Raw genomic sequence first — 19,756 nt, 5'->3', positions numbered from 1 at the left:
CACTCCTTCCCTGCCGGTTCCTGCTGCCGAAGCTGACAGTGCTCCTGCGGCTCCTCCGCCGCTGGTTTTTCCCCTGCTCAGTCCGTCGGCGTCTCTGCGGGTCCTCTACTGCCCGGAGGGGGGGGGGGGGTACTCTCGCGACCTCCTCGCGTTACCCCCTTCCTCTCCTTGGCGACCAGCCTTTTGAATCTCTCTGCCGGCCCGGCGGGGGGGGGGGGGTGTTACGTGCCCCGCCCCCCCCATCACGCGCTTCTTCCCTCCCCGCCCCTTCGTCGGAGCCGCGTCCCGCTTAGCTGTGCCGCCGCTCCTTTCCAGCTGGGCGGCGGCATCAATCAGCTGAGCCGCGGCTTTACTCAGCCGCGGCGCGTGAACAGCCGACACAGCGGTGGTAAGCGCTCTGTTGCCCTTCTCCCAGGGCACAGAGTCTTGGTGGTTGGGTGCGGGGTCTTGGTGCCCCGTCACAGATACTTTTCATGAAAATGATACATTTATTATTAAATATTTGAGATTCAGGTGATGATAATGAGAACAAAAGAAATTTATAAAACAAAATCATAACATGGCTTCTAGAAACTAAACTGAATAGGATAGCCTTCTGTCTTCAGATCTTTATTTCACTCCAAATGTCCTTTGTGGTGTTGCACCCAAGGTTACTTATGACCCTGTTTTTCAGAATGCATGTTAGTGTTTTCACAAAAATTTTGCTCACACTGATGCAACTTGCCCCAGATGCCTTTTTAACTCCACCAGTGGTGTAGAGTTCAGGTTGAGATTGGTCAATGCAGTGTCAATGTGGACTCTGTTACTTACATCCACTATTAGTGGCCTCCAGAAGATGTCCCACAATCCTCGCCTTGATCACTCTGGTCACCATTTTGAAGTCTGCTGTCCATTGGTCAGTACCCAGGAATCCACCTATCCCTTTTAAGGCCCGTGACTTTTTCAAATGTCATTTCCTGTTTTCCCAGTATGGAGAGGTCATATAGGAATTCTCGAGCACACTTAGCAACTGCCCAGCTGAGCATGACAGTTCCATGCTGCAAATATGCTCCTGCCTTGAGTATACAAGAAGTGTTGGATCTCCTGGGTAAATGGGAAGAAGAGGCTGTGCAGGCACAGCTCCAGTGCAAGCACAGCTCCAATCCAGCCATAGAAATGTCAACATCTTCCATGAACCAAGAGATCTGCTTGTAGAAGAGGGACTATCAGAGGAAGCAGGAACAGTGCCACATGAAAGGAACTGCAGCTGGTGAACCGGAAGGCAAAGAAAGCCAACAATTCTTCTGATTTGCAGCTGCAGATTTGCTGCTTTTACACAGAGCTGCATTCCATTCTCAGCTTATACCCCACCACCACCACCCAAACCCCCATGAATACTCAGGAAGAGTTACAGGCCTGTGAAGAGGAGGAATATGGGGGACAAGTGACCAGCTGTGCAGTGAGCCAAGACATGATTTATAGCCTTGCGCAGTCCAGCTAGTTTTTGCAGTCCAGGACAGACAAGCATGATACAGGGGAAGGAACCTTTGGTAAGTATGCTGTTTGCTTCGATATTGCAGGGATGAAACCTAGAAAGTATCTGGACTTACCTATTGATTTATTCATTTTTACTTATACTAGATGAGGTAGTGAAACAGCCAGTGGAGGTAGAGTTGCCATCTGCTTTTCAAACTCCAAGTGGAGTTCAGCAGAGGGAGCCCACTGGATTAGTTTATGTGCACTAGTTTGCCTTATGACTCATCTATAGAGATCTTGAGGAAACCTTCAGGGAGGTAGTCTGGAATTCTCTGTTGAAGGTTTCCAGGAGGACTGCCTTATTTTTTCTGCCACAATAGAATGCTTTCCTGTGACAATCAGTGAGTACTTCAGCAGGCATCACTGCAGCACATAGGCTAGAAGTATATGGTCCCAGTTGACATCTGGGTACCTGCAGGAGCTGTTGCCTTTCAACCTCTGTTAGCTTTGGGAATGAAGTATCAGCTAAAATCATGACAGCCTGTGCTAGTATTCAGTACAGTTGCACAATAAGTATGTGCTCATGCCCATAACTTACCTCCTTCCCACAGGGTCATGTTCATGGTGGCATTCCAGCGATGGTGCTCTATCAATTCCAAATAAAAGTGAGAATGTATTTCTTGCAACTTGTCTGGAAAAAGGGGAGTGAATTCAGTATATCAGATTTCCATTTATCTTGTGAATACATTCACAATTGGACTGCTGTGCATTGTATCTTTTACAACTGGAAATGTGGCCTTGAGGTTCCGTCCATCCACATTAGCAAAGTGACTCAGCCAGATAACAAGGAGAATGAAGAGGACACAGGATGACATGTTCCTAGAGATCTTGCAAGCCTCTGCTACTTTGGATACTGAGCACTGGGCTTAAAGAATTACCCTTGTGGACCTGAGAGGAGAAACATCTGGGAAATGGTCAGGGAAGTGCAGCGAGAAATGTAGATGCTTCTCCAGCAGTAAAGAACATGCTACAGACTCTTGTTGACCTTCAGGTTAAATAGTACCATGCTCACCTCCCTCTTCAGCCCATAGAAATCTACATTCTGGAACTTCTCTACACTAATTCACTTGCCCATCAGCCCCCACAAACGTCCACCTGGTGTCTGGATCCAGTGCACTACCTTTACCACTCTACCCTGAGTGAGAGTGTAGGCAATCACAGCTGCACGTGCATTGTTCTGTGAAATGGAAATGGCCTTTCTTTCCCTTACAAAAGTTCTTTTCTGTATTACTTATTAAATTTTATGCAGTCATAAATGTGTCTGTATGCATGGCTGTGGAATAAATTCTATTTACAGATTCTTAATCTTTATTCGTTCATAACATAAACTAGCTGGGGCTGATATTCACAAGTAGTAATAGGTGCATTTGCAATGTTACATTACTACACACACTGCAGTTATTACAAGATTCATAATATAGCCTCTTTGAGCTAAACAAGTCAATGTTGAGCTCTTCTGATATCTGGCTGCTCAAAATCATCAGGTTCCACTTCTTCCCTTCACCTCTACAGAAACTTTTTCCCTTTTACTTCATAGATGTTATGCAGCACACAGCTATAGTCAGACTCATTGGGATATTTTTGTCATTGAAGTCCAATCTCTTGAGTAGACAGTGCCAACAATCTTTTAAACATCCAGAGGCATAATCAATCAATGGATTTCTCAACTCCAAATTGATTCCTGACCGACTGGTAGCAATAAAGTGTTTCAAGTTTCTGTAGAGCAGTCTACTTGCTTCTCCATGTCAGTGCAGATTACATTTTGGTGTTGCTACTCCGGAGGGCACTGCTTGTCATTTTGGACCAGAAGCAGTTCTCCACCATCTGCAGTTGCTCCATGAATGCCCCCTTCAACTTTGAATTGTTTCTTTCTATATTCCACAGCAGTCTAGCTTCCAAGGAATCATTATATTGCCTGTGGCTCCCCTGCTGGTTCTGTAAATACTGTAGTATCAGGTGCCCCATGCTTGCAGTGCTCATCACAGTAGTGCAGAATCCATACCTCTGATACAGATGATGGACAATTAAGAAGGATGTGTGGGTTTGTGGAAAATTAGAAAAGAGGTGTGAAACATTATGGGATAAAGATGAAATTATAGGATGGTGACTACTACAGTTTGGAATGTTGAAATCATGCTTTCAGTCACTATGACCAATTTTTTGGGGCCCTTTGAGGCATTGCAAAACCTCATGAAAACACCCTGTGCTAGATGATAAGTTGCACAGTGTAATTGCTATCCACAGTGAATTGCTTTCTGTATCAGTGTAGGTACTGCTAGCAAGGACACATGTCGCTGACAACACAAGTAGTGTAGTTTGGACACGTAAAAGCAATTTTAATTACTGTGACAGTTTTATGCTGCTGTAACCCAGGTCCACATAATTCTGTAGTTTTGACATGACCTTGGTCTTCCAGTATATGAGACTAGCTCCCTTGCATGCAGCATTTCTAAGATGTAATAGGACCATTCATTAATTATTTGTGTCACAATGTTCCTTAATGCCTCTTTCATGTTAGTAGGTCTTGTAGAAGCTATTTTATGTTTAGCTAGAAGCCATTAAGGAGCGTGTTTTTGCTTCAACAGTCTTCTTAATGGGTGAGAGAAATTATTCCAATGCTGGGTTTCCTAAGCTCAAAGCAAACATTTTCAAAGTTGCAAAGCAAAGCACACACATTTCCTTAGAGCACTGTTTCTCAAACTGTGCTCCACAGAGCCCCAGGGCTCCACAAGACATCTCCAGGGGCTTCGCGAGGTTGACAAACTGGAAACATCGATAGGTACAACACATACAATCAGTGGACCACTGGGGCTCTGCATAAATTTTTATGCACGTAAAGGGCTCCGGAGCCCAAAAAGTTTGAGAACCGCTGCCTTAAAGCATGGAATACAGACATTGCAAGTGAGATTAATGCACACAGTAACTTACAAGAATTTCATGGTCTAAAGGCTGAATACATTCTTAAAACTAATACCTAATTAGAATAAAACAAACCAGCTCTCCTGTATGTTAGGTTTCCAGTTATGAGATTGTTAGTTCTTAGCTACTGCTTATGGCCTTGCTCAGGGCTGGTGCTTGGTTTTCCAGCATCAGAACAGTTTTGAGGTACTTATCAGTGTAAATACATAGGATCTATTTATACATTTCACAATGCTGTTAATGACTGGTGGGACTCTAGCTTTCATGTAAAGTCTAATACTCTTTAGTGAATCAGGTATCAGAGGGGTAGCCGTGTTAGTCTGAATCTGCAAAAGTGGCGAGGAGTCCTGTGGCACCTTATAGACTAACTGAAGTGTTGGAGCATAAGCTTTCGTGGGCAAAGACCCACTTTGTCAGATACATGTATAGTTAGTCTATAAGGTGCCACAGAACTCCTCGTCGCTTTTAGTGAATCAGATTATACATACCGGGATATTCTTGTAACCCCTTGCCAGTTGGCACTGAGGAGTTCTTAGAGTCACAAAATGTTTTATTATTTATGATAATTAAAGCTTCATGAAGGTTGTGGGCTGTGATATTGTAGCAGGAACTACAATTTTTAAGACACACCTTAACTTGGTGTAGTTGTCACAAATTTAAATGGAATTGTTACCTTGTGTGCCAACTTATAATGCCACAAACTTGAATTTGGCAAAGGCTAAATTCAAGTGAGTGACATTTGTGATTCTCAGCTTTGGTCTGTCTACCTGTCTAATGAGGTAGTTGGACCAAGTTTGAGTGAGTGATGTCACAGCCTAGCACATGGTGTTGCAACACCACTCAAATTTGAACTGACTGTACCAAAATCGTAGCTATTTCAAACAGTGGCTGCGACTTTTGAACAATAGAAGTCACAACTTTCCTACAGGCTTAATGCTGATTCGTGAGCGAGAAAAGGCACAACTTTACTTTCTGATCCAAGGTTAATAGTTAGAATAGATGAGACAGTGTTTTATTGGATCAACTTCTGCTGATGAAAGAGGCAAGCTTTCAGGCTACACTGAGCTTTTCTTCAACTCTGCATAGTTCAAAAACTTCTCTTTCACCTAGGCTTTGTCTACACTGCAGGGTTTTTGCACAAGAAGCTTTTTGCAGAAGAAATCTTTTACAAAACTTCTTGCACAAAAGCGCATTGCAAAAGCAATGTGCTTTTACTCAAGAGAGCGTCTGCACTGCATGGACGCTTTTGCACAAGAAAGCTCTGGTTGCCATTAACAGAATGGCCCCATCAGAGCACTTGTGCTTTTTCTGATAGACTCTTTTTGTGCAAGAAATCCCTGCAGAGCGTCCACACGCATCTTTTTGTGCAAGAGCTGTAGCGCAAAAAGGAGTTATTCCTGGTGGGGAGAGGAATATCTACCGGCAAAAGCCCTCTGTCCTGTTGATTTACTGTATTTTTTTTATTTTGCATGAAAAAGTGCTTGAGGTGTGGATGCTCCACCTGTTTTTGCACAAAAAGTGACCGTTTTTGTACAAAAACCTTTTAGTGTAGACATAGCTCTAGGGTACATCTATGCTGCAATGCTATTTTGGGATACCAGAGTATCCTGAAATAGCTATCCCACCTCTTCACAGCAAGCCCATTATTTTGGGCTTGTTATTCCGATGTCCCCGTAAACCTCATTCTGTGAAGAGTAAGAGACGTTTTGGAATAATGCTTTATTTGAAATTTGGTGCTGTGTAGACAGAGCCAAATGACAAAATAAGCTATTTCGAAATATCAAAATAAGATATGCAATTTGCATAACTCAAATTGCATATCTTATTTTGAGTTATAGTGACTTGTAGACCTGTCCTAACAGAGGTTGATTCAATAAAAGATGTTACCTTACCCATCTTATCTCTCTAATATTCTGGGATAAACAAGGCTACAACTAACATTGCAAACAAGTTAGAATAAATGTAATTGTATTTGTAAACTGAGCACACTTGGGAGATCTCAGCTAAGTGGAAATCCTGATTAAGCACATCCTGGCCAAGGGGAGAGCTCTGTAGTAAGTGGAATATGATTAAGAGATGTTTCAAGTGCCATTATTTAATTATCTCATTAAACAAATTCTAGTGTAAGTATAGTGTTTGCCTCTACCATGAAAATATTAATATTTGAAATCAACTTTTAATTTTAGGACAAGGAGTGTGTATAACGTTGTATCAGTGTCTGGGAATCAGGATGCCAGAGTTCAATTACTGCATTTACTTGCTGTAAGGTTTTCAGCAATTCATTTTACCACTTTGTGCCTCAGTTCACGCATCTGTAAAATTAGGGTAATACCTATGTGCCTCACAGAGATGTTGTAAACTTTTTTGTGTGAAATACTTGGAGATCCTTGGATAGAAGCAGCTGCAGAACTTCAAAATCTGGTTTGATGTCACTGTTGATGGCACTCATATAAAACAAAAGAAAGTATTTAAAAAAGGTTCATGCTTCTGTGGAAATTGTTAATTTACATAATTTTTAGGTTTCTTCACCAGTTGATCATAAAGAAGACAATTCAAGGAACAGTAGTATAGAGGATGATAAAGATGATGATAGTAAGAAGAATAAAATGAAGAATATGAAAACATCTCCACAGTATTCTGAGGGTGAAATTAACTGCATTTTCCAGCATCAGGTGCAAAATACTGATGAGTATCCAGGTATGAGATTGACAAAGTTTACGTCATTGGCCAGCAGTGTACTGTTATATAACGTGTAACGGGTAAAATTTTAGTGGGTAAAATTCTACTCTTGGATCTGCAAATGGGGACTGTATGCCTGCATCTACACGCAGCAGTGAAACAGGAGTTCGAAGTAAACCCCTAACTCGAATTAGCTGTTACTCCTCTTCGAATGGGGTTTACTTGGAACTCCCGGGTAGTTATTCCGGGCTAGTCAGTTTCCAAAATGGCGACCGCCCGGAAACATGCTAATGAAGCACGGGATGTTTAAATCCCACGCTTCATTTGCAATTTCGGTCGCCCTCATTAGCCTCCCTCGAACTAAGGGGCTAGTGTAGATGTACCCCTAGTTCTTCAAGCAAGTGGACTTGAACACATTCCTGTAAAGCAAGAGGGAATTTTAGTGAGGAATGCTGCAGATAACTATCTTACCAGATCCTTAAATTTATTTTCAATTTAGAAAAGAAGACCAGACCTATTGCTTACTGATATATGTAATTCTTCATCGAGTGTTGTCCCTGTGGGTGCTCCACTCAGGTCTCGGTGTGTGCCTGCGCCGGGGATCAGAGATTTTTGGTAGCAGCGCCCCTTGCGCTGCGCCTGCGCATACAGCAGCCCTTCTGCCCTGGAGCCTGTGGAATGCGCACGCGGTGCGAGTCCTGTCAGTTCCTTTTCAACCGTCCCTGGCTGAAGACGAAGTTCACAGCAATGCTCTTCTTCCTGACAGGAAAAATTGAAATCCCCTATTATTTTTAACTCTTTACCTCCTAATTTTGTTTAGTTTGACCTTTTTCAACGTTGACTTTGCTAAAAAGCAAAAAAAAAGTGACAGCCGCCACAGCTTTTCTTCACCGCAACAATGCGATTCCTGCAGAGACCCAATGTCTATCTCAGATGGCCAAGCCTCATGTGTCAAATGCCTGGGGGAGTCGCATGTGGTACAGAAATGCCCTCATTACTTGAATAGGACGGCAAGAGCAAGAAAAGACCACAAAACATGGCTCAACATTATTATCTGGGCAAAGTCCTTCAATTATCAAGGGACAAACCAGAGCAGCTGCTGACACAGCAGAAGCCGTCTGGTAGGGCAGCTTCATCATCCCGCAAAGGCTCTCAAGCTGCAAGGGTTTCCCTGGCACACTCCCTGTCCGAGCTGTCTAGAGCCTTTCTTTCCCCGGTGCCATCAGTCTCTGGTACTGTGGAGAAACGCAAGTCTGTGCCGTCCAGAAGTGCCCTCATTGGCTGAATATGAAGGCGAGGGCCAGAAAAGACCGTGAAATGCGGCTCAAGACTATTCTCTGGGAAAAGGCTCTTCAATTACCAAGGGACAAACAAGAGCAGGTGCGGGCATAACGAAAACCCTTGGGTAGAATAGCTTCATCACCCCACAACGGCTCTCAAGCCGCAAGGGTTTCTCTGGTGCACTCCCTGTCCAAGCTGCCTTGAACCTCTCATCCCCCGGTGCCATCAGTCTTTGGTACCGCAGAGAAATGCAGATCAGTGCCAGCCAGGAAAGTTGAGGCACAAACTAAAACCGTCACATCAACTGGTGCCACTGAGGTAGCAGCTTCAGATAAGCCGTATATGCCTCCTCCATCAGCTCCAGTGAGCTCCCCCTCTGCACCCAGTCTGACTGGGCAGAGTGATTTTGACCGCCCCATGGCACTGCAGTACAAGAAAGCACGGCACCTACAAAACTCTCCTTAGTCTGATTCAAGGGGCGCACTAACACTTCACAGAGTGGCCCCCAGTCGCCTACACTGCTATCCCCAATATCTGATTATGGTAGCAGGCATAGGAGCAACCTCTCATCATGCTACTCCTCTCCTTCTCCATTGCTAGCTTCCTGGTATTCATACAGGGCAGCTCCCACCTCAGTGGAGCTGCTGGGATACAGGGTAAGAGTACCAACAGCTGTCCTCCTATACCTAACATTCAAGGCACACAGCCTCTACAGCCCAGCAATTCTGCACCTCGAGGCACTCACCCACAACCTCTGCATGCTCCTCACCTGCTCACCTGCCCTCGGTAATTTCTCAGGCGGGTTCCAGTGAGCATGACAACTTACCTCAGTCAGATTCAGAGGGTGTGTCTAGACTACAGAGTTTTGTCGACAAAAGTCCACTTTTGTCGACAAAACTATACCTGCGTCTACACTACTGCTGAGTTCTGTCGACATAACGTCGACAGAACTCAGCAGTTTTGTCGATGCTGGTAAACCTCATTTTACGAGGCATAACGCCTTCTGTCGACAGAGTTCTGTCGACAGAAGGTGTTATTGCCTGTAGGGTTGTGTCTAGACTACAGGGTTTTGTCGACAAAGCAGCTTGCTTTGTTGACAGAACTGAATGTAGTCTAGATGCTCTTTGTCGACAGAAGCTACTGTCGACAAAACTTCTGTCGACAAAACCCTGTAGTCTAGACGTACCCAGAGAGTCCCTGACATGAACCTAGATCCAGGCAGGAGAAAGCAGTATTCCAGATCTCGCCTTCTCCTCCGGCACATGACCTGAAACATTTTTAGGAACTTTTCAAACAAGTAGCACAACCATAGGACATTACATTACAAGAGGTGCAGGACAAACAATACAAATTACTCACCATATTACAACCCTCAGAATCCTTGAAAATAGCTTTACCCATCAACGAAGCTATCCTTGAACCTTTGGATGCTTTGTGGTAAAATCCAGCCTCTGTTCCGCTCACAAACCGCACAGCGGACAAAAAATATTTCATCCCTGCAAATGACATGGACTTTCCATTTGCCCACCTTCAAAAAAATTCGCTGGTGGTGACTCTGTGAAACACAATTTAAATCTATGCCCCGTGACAAAGAACACAAACGGCTAGACACCTTGGGCCGCAAAGTGTGCTCTTTGGCCACACTTCAGGGCTGAATATCTTAATTATACAGCACTGTTGGCTAATTACAATCATGCCAATTATGCCAAATTACAAGACTTGCTACAGGACATTCTTGAAAACAAGCAACTTCACCTCTAAACCAGGGTTTATCAATAGCTAAAATAGCTCTTCGGGCCAGTATGGATGTCACAGACACCGCAGCTAGAGCCACAGCCACAGACATAGTAATGCACAGGACCTTGTGGCTGTAGTTATAAGGGGTACCAAAGGAATTACAAGCAAGGGTGGAGGATCTCCCCTTTGACAGGAAACAGTTGTTTGCTAAAAATATAGATGAGATCCTATACGCTATGAAGGACTCTCATACGACACTATGCACCTTGGGCATGTACATCCCTCCCAATAAGAAGCATAAATACACTTCCTACCAAAAAAAGAGGGATTATAATTACAACTATTACAGGCAGCAGCAGAGACCATATGATAACAGGCTCAAACAATGGCCTAGTAGGAAGAGGAATCAGCAAAACCAGTCCTCCACAAATCAATCCACCTCTAACAAGCAGCAAATTTGAAATTTTGGTCGGCGGTCTGAGCGATCACCTCATAAGTCCAGTGCAGTCCAATGTCATCTTTGGTCATCGCCTGAGACCTTTCTGCCAACAGTGGGCGCAAATTACCACAGACAAATGGGTCCTAGAAATTATCAGATCATGTTGTATAATCCCCTTTACTTCAGTGCCCCACATGCAACCCCCTACCCTGTCCCTCTTCAGGGACCCCTCTCATGAGCCTCTGTTATGGGCAGAGGTGCAAAAGCTACTTACCTTAGTAGCAATAGATCATTATCAATACACAGTCCTCTCCTTTGGCCTCTCTACGGCCCCTCAAGTATTTGCAAACACCCTAGCTGTAGTCACGGCCTTTCTCAGAAGACAAAACATTATCTTACCTTACCTAGATGATTGTCTAAGCAAAGGCCCTACCTATCAGCAAACTACTGTCATGACAACTATTACCAGGGAATGTTTTTCCCGACTTGGTAAAAGATAAGAGTTCATTGGCGCCTTGCTAGACTCAGTCACAGCAAGAGCCTGCCTCCCACCACAAAGATTTAGGATGATCTGCGACTTCGTTCAACGGGTCAGACAGGCCCCTTTCTCCACGGTCCGGGCATGCCTTAGTTACTGGGGCATATGACAACGTTTCTGGTCTTGTTTGCAAGGCTGCACTTGCGTTGCCTACAATATTGGTTCGCAATCAACTATATACCAACCCGACACTGCCTTGCAAAGCACCTCTCACTTCCTCCACCAGTCCTGCAGTCCCTCCAATGGTGGACATCTCTGAACAACCTCCTCATACTCTTCCACTGACCAGGCCCTTCAGTTACTATAACAACAGATGCATCACTCATGGGCTGGGGAGCCCACTGTGGTGCAGTGTCAATACAGAATACATGGGCCCCACACGAGAGAAACTTTCACATTAATATTCTAGAGCTCAGGGCCATTCTCAGGTCTTGCACCCATTTCTTGTATCCGCTGCCTCGGCGAAAGCCATGTACTGCAAAAATGCGTGTACTGTTCAAAACTCACGGTTAGGCCTTGCTGTGATCATGAAATGAGGCTCTGCATTCTTCTTTTTGATGAGGTGCTTCAGCCTGCTGGTTCAGCCTCTCCTTCTCGGCCCGTTCTGTAACCACAGAAACGGAGTGCCTCCTCTTCGACTAGGGCTCCTCATAAGAAGCCTAGGCCCTCCCCAAATAGATTGCTGCCTTTAACTTCTCATGGCAGAACTACTTCAGGGTCTTCTCATGGCAGAACTACTTCAGGGTCTAAGTCGGGCACTTTTGCTACAAGTGCCTGTTCAGTTTCTAAGGCATCTAAAAGCATGTCTGGTGCTTCCCGCCACATGGCTGCAACTTCTCCAGTGACGGAACCGGCGGTGGTGGCACTGAAGTCATTGGCACTGACTCTGCCGACGTAACTACAGGCACAGTCGGGCCGCCTCTACTTCCTCTAACTCAAGCTTGGCACCAGAGGAGCTGCCAACCTCAGCACGGGAGCATATGACTGATGGGTCATATGGCCTCCACAACATACGTCATCCTTCACTCCAGACTACACTTTTGGCTGCTACAGCACTGGCTGATCACACTATACAATCCTATCAAGCACAACGTACACAAGGGGGTGACCGTCAGATCTTCTCTCCACTGGTGGATGGTAGATGACAATTTACTGTCAGGCATCTCGTTTCATCAACTGCTGCCTTGTCACATTTCCACAGATGCCTCCCTCATTGGCAGGGGCGCTCATATGGGCAATCTTTCCGTCCAAGGCTGTTGGTCGCCACAGGAGTCTTTACTACATAGAAATCTCCTGTAACTGAGGGCTGTTGCCAACGCCTGCAGACATTTTCGCCCCCCCCCCCCCGTCCGCAACTCCACAGTGGGCATCTTCACAGACATAGTAGCCATGTGTTATATAAATCATCAGGGTGGTGCACGATCCTGATTGCTGTGTATGGAAGCAACCCGACTATGGAATTGGTGCATTGCCAACGGCACTACCCTTGTTGCATCCTGTTTACCTGGCATCAACAACACGATGGCGGATTCCCTCAGCAGGAACTTCGCAATAGACCGCGAATGGGAGATAGATCAAGAAGTTCTCCACTCTATCTTTCGCCACTGGGGCACTCCTCGAATACACTTATTCGCCACCGCCAACGACAGGAAATGTCACCGCTACTGTTCCAGAGCGGGCCTAGGCCGCCACTCCTTGGGGGATGCCTTTCTCCTCAATTGGAGAGGTCCTGTCATGTATGCTTTTCCACCTATCCCTCTTAGCTTCAGAGTCCTACAGAAGATCAAACTCGACAGAGCCTCGGTAATTCTGATAGCGCCCGAGTGGGCACGTCAACATTGGTATCCACTCTTCTTGTGATTCGCACAACTCCCACCATATCACCTCCCACTAATCCAGATCCTCCTAACCCAAAAGTGAGGTTCTCTCCTGCACCTGCACACACTTCATCTCTCAGCGTGGTACCTAGTTGGCTAAATGCCTCCAAGGCCATATGCACTGACCGTGTCAAGGTAGTTCTTATACACAATGGCTGCGTCTAGACTGGCATTATTTTCCGCAAATGCTTTTAATGGAAAAGTTTTTCCGTTAAAAGCATTTGCGAAAAAGAGCATCTAGATTGGCATGGACGCTTTTGCGCAAAAGCACTTTTTGCAGAAAAGCGTCCATGCCAATCTAGACGCGGTTTTGTGCAAGAAAGCCCTGATCGTCATTTTCACCATCGGGGCAAAACAGTTTTTACCTGTCTACACTGGCCCTCTTGCGCAAAAGCATTTGCGCAAGAGGGCTTATCCCTGAGTGGGAGCATCATAGTATTTGCGCAAGAACACTGATAATCTTACATTAGATCGTCAGTGTTCTTGTGCAAATTCAAGTGGCCAGTGTAGACAGCTGGTAAGTTTTTCCACAAAAGCAACTGCTTTTGCGGAAAAACTTGCCAGTCTAGATGCAGCCAGTAGGAAACAGATAGGAGTACAGATAGTTCGAACTACGTAGCCATTCCGAACTATCTAGCCCATGCCGCGTGTAGCCGCGCGGCATGGGGTTCGCACTAGCCGGCTTTTAAAAATGGCGGCGCCGGCTTTATGCTAATGAAGCCCGGGAAATTCAAATCCCGGGCTTCATTAGCAAGTTCGGTATGCATACATTACCCTGCTAGTTCGAACTAGCGGGGTAGTGTAGACATACCCTCTGATATATGTAGGGTTGCCACTTGGTCATCCTATCTCACGTTTGCCAAGCACTATGCTATCCAAACAAGATGGCTTTCAGATATTTCCGTAGCATCTGCAGTGCTTTCTTCCTTACATAGGGACTTGTGAATTCCATCTCCTTTCCTCGGGTGGGTACTGCTACTTAGCCACCTATTGTGGAGCACTCACGGGGACATCACTTGAAGAAGAAAGCGAAGTTATTCACCTTGGTGCAGTAACTGTCGTTCTTTGAGATGTGTCCCCGTGGGTGCTCCACTACCCACCTACCTACCCGCTTTGGAGTCTGTTTCATTCTCTTGCAGATTCTGAGACGGGTCCGAGAAACTGGATAAGACCAGATCGTGCAGTGCAGGAGAGCGTGAACACCGTGAGACACCCCTTCCTGCTCCGCATGCATGGTCCAACTGACTACGGCTTCGAACATCTCCGTCCTGCGACTCTGGGGCAAGCCCAGCACCTATTGTGGAGCATCCATGGGGACACACATCTTGAAGAATGACAGTTACTGCTCCAAGGTGAGTAACTTCGCTTTTCTGTACAGCGCTTATCCAAGTGGATTGCGGGCTGCATATACACCCTATATGAACTTAGGGGCAGACAGCCACCGCAATCCATCAGGGCTCATTCCACATATGCGGTGGCCACTACAATGGTCTTCCTGAACAATGTACCATTGGCAGACATTTGTAGAGCAGCCATATGGTCCTCACACCATACTTTCACTCAACACTATGCCCTACACAAGGGGCCAATACCCTCCACATCTTTAGCAGATGCAGTCCTTCCTTCTTCCACATAGGAAGACTCCAATGCCCATCTCCATTGGGCGGGTACTGCTATGGAGTCACCTGAGTGGAGCACCCACAGGGAAACCACTTGATGAAGAAGAAGTTACTCACCCTGTGCAGTAATGTTGGTTCTTCGAGATGTGTGTCCCTGTGGGTGCTCCACTAACCTCCTGTCCTCCCTTCTGCCAGGGACTTTAGGTAGAAAAGGAACATATGGGACTCATTCCACAGGCTCCGGGAAGGGGGGAAGGAGCTGCTGTGCTCACAGGTGTGGCGCGAGGGGCGCTGCTACCAAAAATCTCCGATCCCCGGCACAGGCACGCACCGAGACCTGAGTGGAGCACCCACAGGGAGACGCATCTCAAAGAGCCAACATTACTGCACAGGATGAGTAACTTCTTCTCTTTTGGCATCAATTGTTAGTGAATCCTGTTTCATTTTGAAATAATGGTAATTTCTTAAAGAATATTATTTTTTCTTCCCTAGGCTGCTTTTTTTCAGGTCAAATGTCAAAATCTACCTGTGTGTCCTATCTTTTGGAACCATAACTTTTTGTTGAGCAGGTAGAGGAACATATTGAAACTTTAGATGCTTTGCAGCATTTTTAAAATTGAGCTGTTTAAAATCTTTTTGGTCTGAAAAGATTCAATCAAAAAAAATCAGGGCACATTTTAGTTGTCAGTGAGATTTATCTCAAAATCTGTAAGAATGAGAATTGTTTGTGATTTTTTTGGAATTCTTGCCTTATAATGGGATTGTGGTTACAACTGTTGCTATGGATAAGCCACTACTGCCTTAGAATAAATATTACTTAGCTGCCAAACAAGAATTCTGGTCTGAGGTGTCCAGAAATACAAACCTCTACCGCTTAGCTTATGGAAGAATTCTGTTAGACCTGCATATTTCTTTCCTGCTGTAATCGACCAATGGAAAGCAACATGTGCGAGTGAATTGTCCTATTGCAACATAAGTTGCTGCCAGATAATTACTGTTGGCTTGTAATTTTTTTTAAATTAAATGCTTGAAGCTCACATTCTATTTTATATGTAATCTACAGCAAATTCTACTGATCTAGAAAATACTGAAGAGAAAGATGTAGATTCTATGATTCAAGAAGCGATAAAGAAGATGAATAAATTGGATAAGATACTGGCAAAGAAACAATCTAGAGAAAGAGAAATTAAAAAACAAGGCAGAGAAGTGAGGGCAAAACTTTGGGAAGAACTTAAGGTTAGAAATGTGTGTTTTTTAAATATATGCCAATATTTGAGAGTGCTGTTATGTGGAAAGGAACAGTCTAGTTTCAAGAACATACTTTATTATTCAGTAGTCATTGCCTGGTGAAGGATACTAACACAAAAGGGAACTGAAAGAACCATACGTTATTATAATCCCCTTCTTATTACCCCCTCCAAGTCTTGGTTCTCAGCTATGATTTCGGGAATGTTTGCACTTACACCCTCTTTCGAGAGAGGGATGCAAATGAAGACATTCAAAATTGCAAATGCAGCTGGGATTTAAATATCCTGTCCTTCATTTGCATATTCACATTATGGCGCTATTTCGAGTGGGGGAGCCCCTTTGCTCCCCCTTCCCACTAAGTACCCATTCACCTGGCTGGGCAGGAAGAGGCTTCATATACTCCCCACCCCCAGGCCCCGATTGGCCTGGGGGCGGGGGAGCATACAGAGCCTCCTCCCACCCTACCCCTGCCCTGTGAGCAGCACACAGCACTGCAAAGTGCCATGTGCTGCTCGCAGGGAAGGAAGAGACGTTATGCACTCCCCTGCCCCCAAGTCCTGATTGGCCTGGGGGCGGGGGAGCTGTGCGAAGCTTCCCTTGCCCTGCTCCTGCCCTATGCAAGCATACTGCACATTGAGCATGATGTCTCCTTCCACCTTGCGAGCAGTGCGCAGCGCTTCAAAGCTATGTGTACTGCTCACAGGGTGGGAGGAAGCTTCGCCCGCCCCTAAGCCCTAATTGGAAGATGATAAGCACTGACTTAGCATCTCAGAGAAAATTCAAAAATGATTTCAGTGTCTCTCTTGAGGCTTAGATATTGGTGTTGCAAGGGACACACCTTAGGGCTAAGTCAGACTGTCAGCTGAAGCAAAGTATGTTCTTTGGTGTATTCTGACCATGAGGCTAATGCCAATGCTTTTTGTAATGACCAGTCAGCAACTTTAGATGTATTATAATATAAAAAACCCATGATAATTTGTCATTACCATTACATATTTATTCCTGAGGACCCAACACTCTTATCAATACTTAGGTAATATGCAGATTCGTCTAATGAATTTAATCTGTGTATAGGATCTTCAAGTCCTCACAAAGCTACTTTTGAGCTTCTTGGTCGGTAGGTATCTTCTCCCTGAAAGTATCTTGCATTCTCATCACCTGGTACAAGGGGGTTTCAGTACATAGCATGCTTTCAGTGAAAGCTCAGTTACATATTCTGTCAAACATGGTCATTCTGTGAACTTAGCTGGCCTGCATCCCCAAGGTCAACATAATTTCCCTCATTCAATAGGAAGTGGCATTATACCTCTCTACTTCCTTTGCATTCAAAAAGGACTATAAGTTAGATGTGAACAGAACCGACAGAGGAACAGAGGTAATTATAACAAAGACTTTCAAAGCCTCTGATGCAACTTCTCTCACTACTGTACATTCTGTGAAGAGAGCAAAATTTTTGTTGGCAGAGAAATTACACATCTTATGAAGATGTCTGATAGAGCTGGCGAAAACTCTGGGGTATTTTGCAATTTGTTTTTGGTCTGATTCAGAGCAAAAACATATTCTATGGAAATTTCTTCCAAAACAAAGACTCTAAAAATTTATTTTCAGAAACATAAAATATGATGTTCTTGAAAGGAACTGTATGAAATTAACATGTTTTGTTTCACCATAGCAGTGGTGAAGCTGACAAGAATGTCAGATTCCTTCAGTGGCTGCTTAGGCTCTGTAGCACAGAGTCAGCTGTGTCTAGCAGAGTGTCCTCCCAGTCTCCAGACAACTGTTTATCAGTGTTTTTGCCCCGTCGGTTCCAGATCTCTCTATACTTCGTGTATCAGGCCATTTCTGGTATGGAGCATGATTACTTGCTCTGTGGCAATGGCTCCATGCACTGGCCAATCACATGTAAGACCTGTGAAGGAATAAGTGCACACATAATCTTTGGAGATTCTAGCTGCAATTATATTTAGTCAAGATAGGTGAATAGGGTCTTGTATTGCTACCAGTCCTGCCTATAATATGTATAAAATTAGTTTTGAAACGGTAAAGCAGTATATGCAATATCAGTTATACTGCAAGTTTACCAGGATTCAAATTTATGTATGTATAAAACTGCATAATTACTATTGTAGAATCATAGAACACTAGAACTGGAAGGGACCTCAAGAGGTCATCTAGTCTAGTCCCGTGCCCTCACTGCAGGACCCAGTACCTTCTAGACCATCCCAGATAGATGTCTATCTAACCTGCTCTTAAATATCTCCAGAGATGGAGATTCCACAACCTCCCTTGACAACTTATTCCAGTGTTTAACTACTCTTGACAGTTAGGAATTTTTTCCTAATGTCGAACCTAAACGTCCCTTGCTGAATTTTAAGCCCATTGCTTCTTGTCCTGTCCTCAGAGGTTAAGGAGAACAATTTTTCTTCTTTCTCCTTGTGACACCCTTTTAGATACCTGAAAACCGTTATCATGTCACCTCTCAGTCTTCTCCTTTCCAGTTCTTTCAACCTTCCTTCATAGGACATGTTCTCTAGACCTTTAATCATTCTTGTTGCTCTTCTCTGGACCTTCTCCAATTTCTCCACATCTTTCTTGAAATGTGGGTCCTAAAACTGGACACAATACTCCAAATGAGGCCTAATCTGCACAGAGTAGAGTGGAAGAATGACTTCTCGTGTCTTGCTTACAACACTCCTGTTAATGCATCCCAGAATCATGTTTGCTTTTTTTGCAACAGCATCACACTGTTGATTCATATTTAGCTTGAGATCCCCTATGACTATGCAGTGCTCATTCCTAGATAGTTGCTTCCCATTCTGTATGTTTGACATGGATTGTTCTTTCCAAAGTGGAGTACTTTGCATTTGTCCTTATTAAACTTCATCCTATTTATCTCAGACCATTTCTCCAGTTTCTCCAGATCATTTTGAATGACGATCCTTTCCTCCAAAGTAGCTGCATCCCCTCCCAGCTTGGTATCATCTGCAAACTTAATAAGCGTACCCTCTATGCCAATATCCAAATAATTGATGAAGACATTGAACAGAACCGGTCCCAAAATAGACTGCTGCAGAACCTCACTTGTTATACTCTTCCAGTAGGACTTATCCAACCAATTATGCACCCACCTTATAGTAGCCCCATCTAAGTTGTATTTGCCTAGTTTATTGATAAGAAGATCATGCAAGACTGTATTAAATGCCTATATAAATAAGGTGCAATAATTATATGAGTATACATAGCTTAAACGTGTGCTACTTCCAAAAAAGGTCAGCAGTAGCAAGTAATTCAAATCACCTAAAAAGTACAAAAAAAAGTAAAAAAATAATATATACCCCCAAAAGCTTTATTGACAAAAAAGGTTTTTAGTATGTGCGCTGAAGTTTATTAGGCTTGGGCCTCTGACAGAGCATCAGGAAAAGTATTTTACTGATTCTAACCTGATCATATATTTGCTGCTGTCTTATATTTTCATGTTTTCCTTCTTTTAAATAGTCTATAACCTCACTAAGTGCTTCAGGAACTCAAGAGGAAATAGAAAATACAAACAAATTTTTAGCTTTGACTTCCTCTTTGCAGGAGATAGCTGGTAAGTAAGTAAAATAGGTAAATTATAAATATCTTATAGATATTTATAAAAACTTACATTTTGATTATAGCTGTATTTCTGTAAAATTTTAAGATATCTCTCATATTAGAACAGAATAAAATGTTTTCCTTAACAAGTACAGTTTTAAACTTTTATCAATAAAATAGTCCTTGCATGTAAAAATTTGTGAAGACAATTTTTTTATACCTTAGACTGAGTAAAGCGTATTTTTGCTGCTGTACATGCTTTCACAAGGTAGTATTGCTTTACAGATTTTTGTTTGTAATGTTTCATATGACCGAGTAGCCTTAAAGG

At 44.0% G+C, this 19,756-nt stretch overlaps 1 protein-coding gene across 1 annotated transcript in view; it reads left to right on the top strand.

Moving 5' to 3' along the window:
* Positions 1–19,756, top strand: part of FSIP1 (fibrous sheath interacting protein 1) — a 195,800-nt gene that overhangs the window by 4,729 nt on the left and 171,315 nt on the right. Inside the window, exons 3-5 of the mRNA XM_089778464.1 lie at positions 6,954–7,131; positions 15,668–15,840; positions 19,348–19,441. Of these exons, the coding sequence (XP_089634590.1) occupies positions 6,954–7,131; positions 15,668–15,840; positions 19,348–19,441 (445 nt within the window). The remainder of the gene's footprint in view (positions 1–6,953; positions 7,132–15,667; positions 15,841–19,347; positions 19,442–19,756) is intronic.

The sequence above is a fragment of the Pelodiscus sinensis genome, chromosome 5 (genome assembly GCF_052426305.1).
Source record: "Pelodiscus sinensis isolate ZL-2025 chromosome 5, ASM5242630v1, whole genome shotgun sequence".
In the NCBI taxonomy this organism is placed as follows: Eukaryota; Metazoa; Chordata; order Testudines; family Trionychidae; genus Pelodiscus; species Pelodiscus sinensis.
This window is presented reverse-complemented; position numbering and strand designations above follow the sequence as displayed.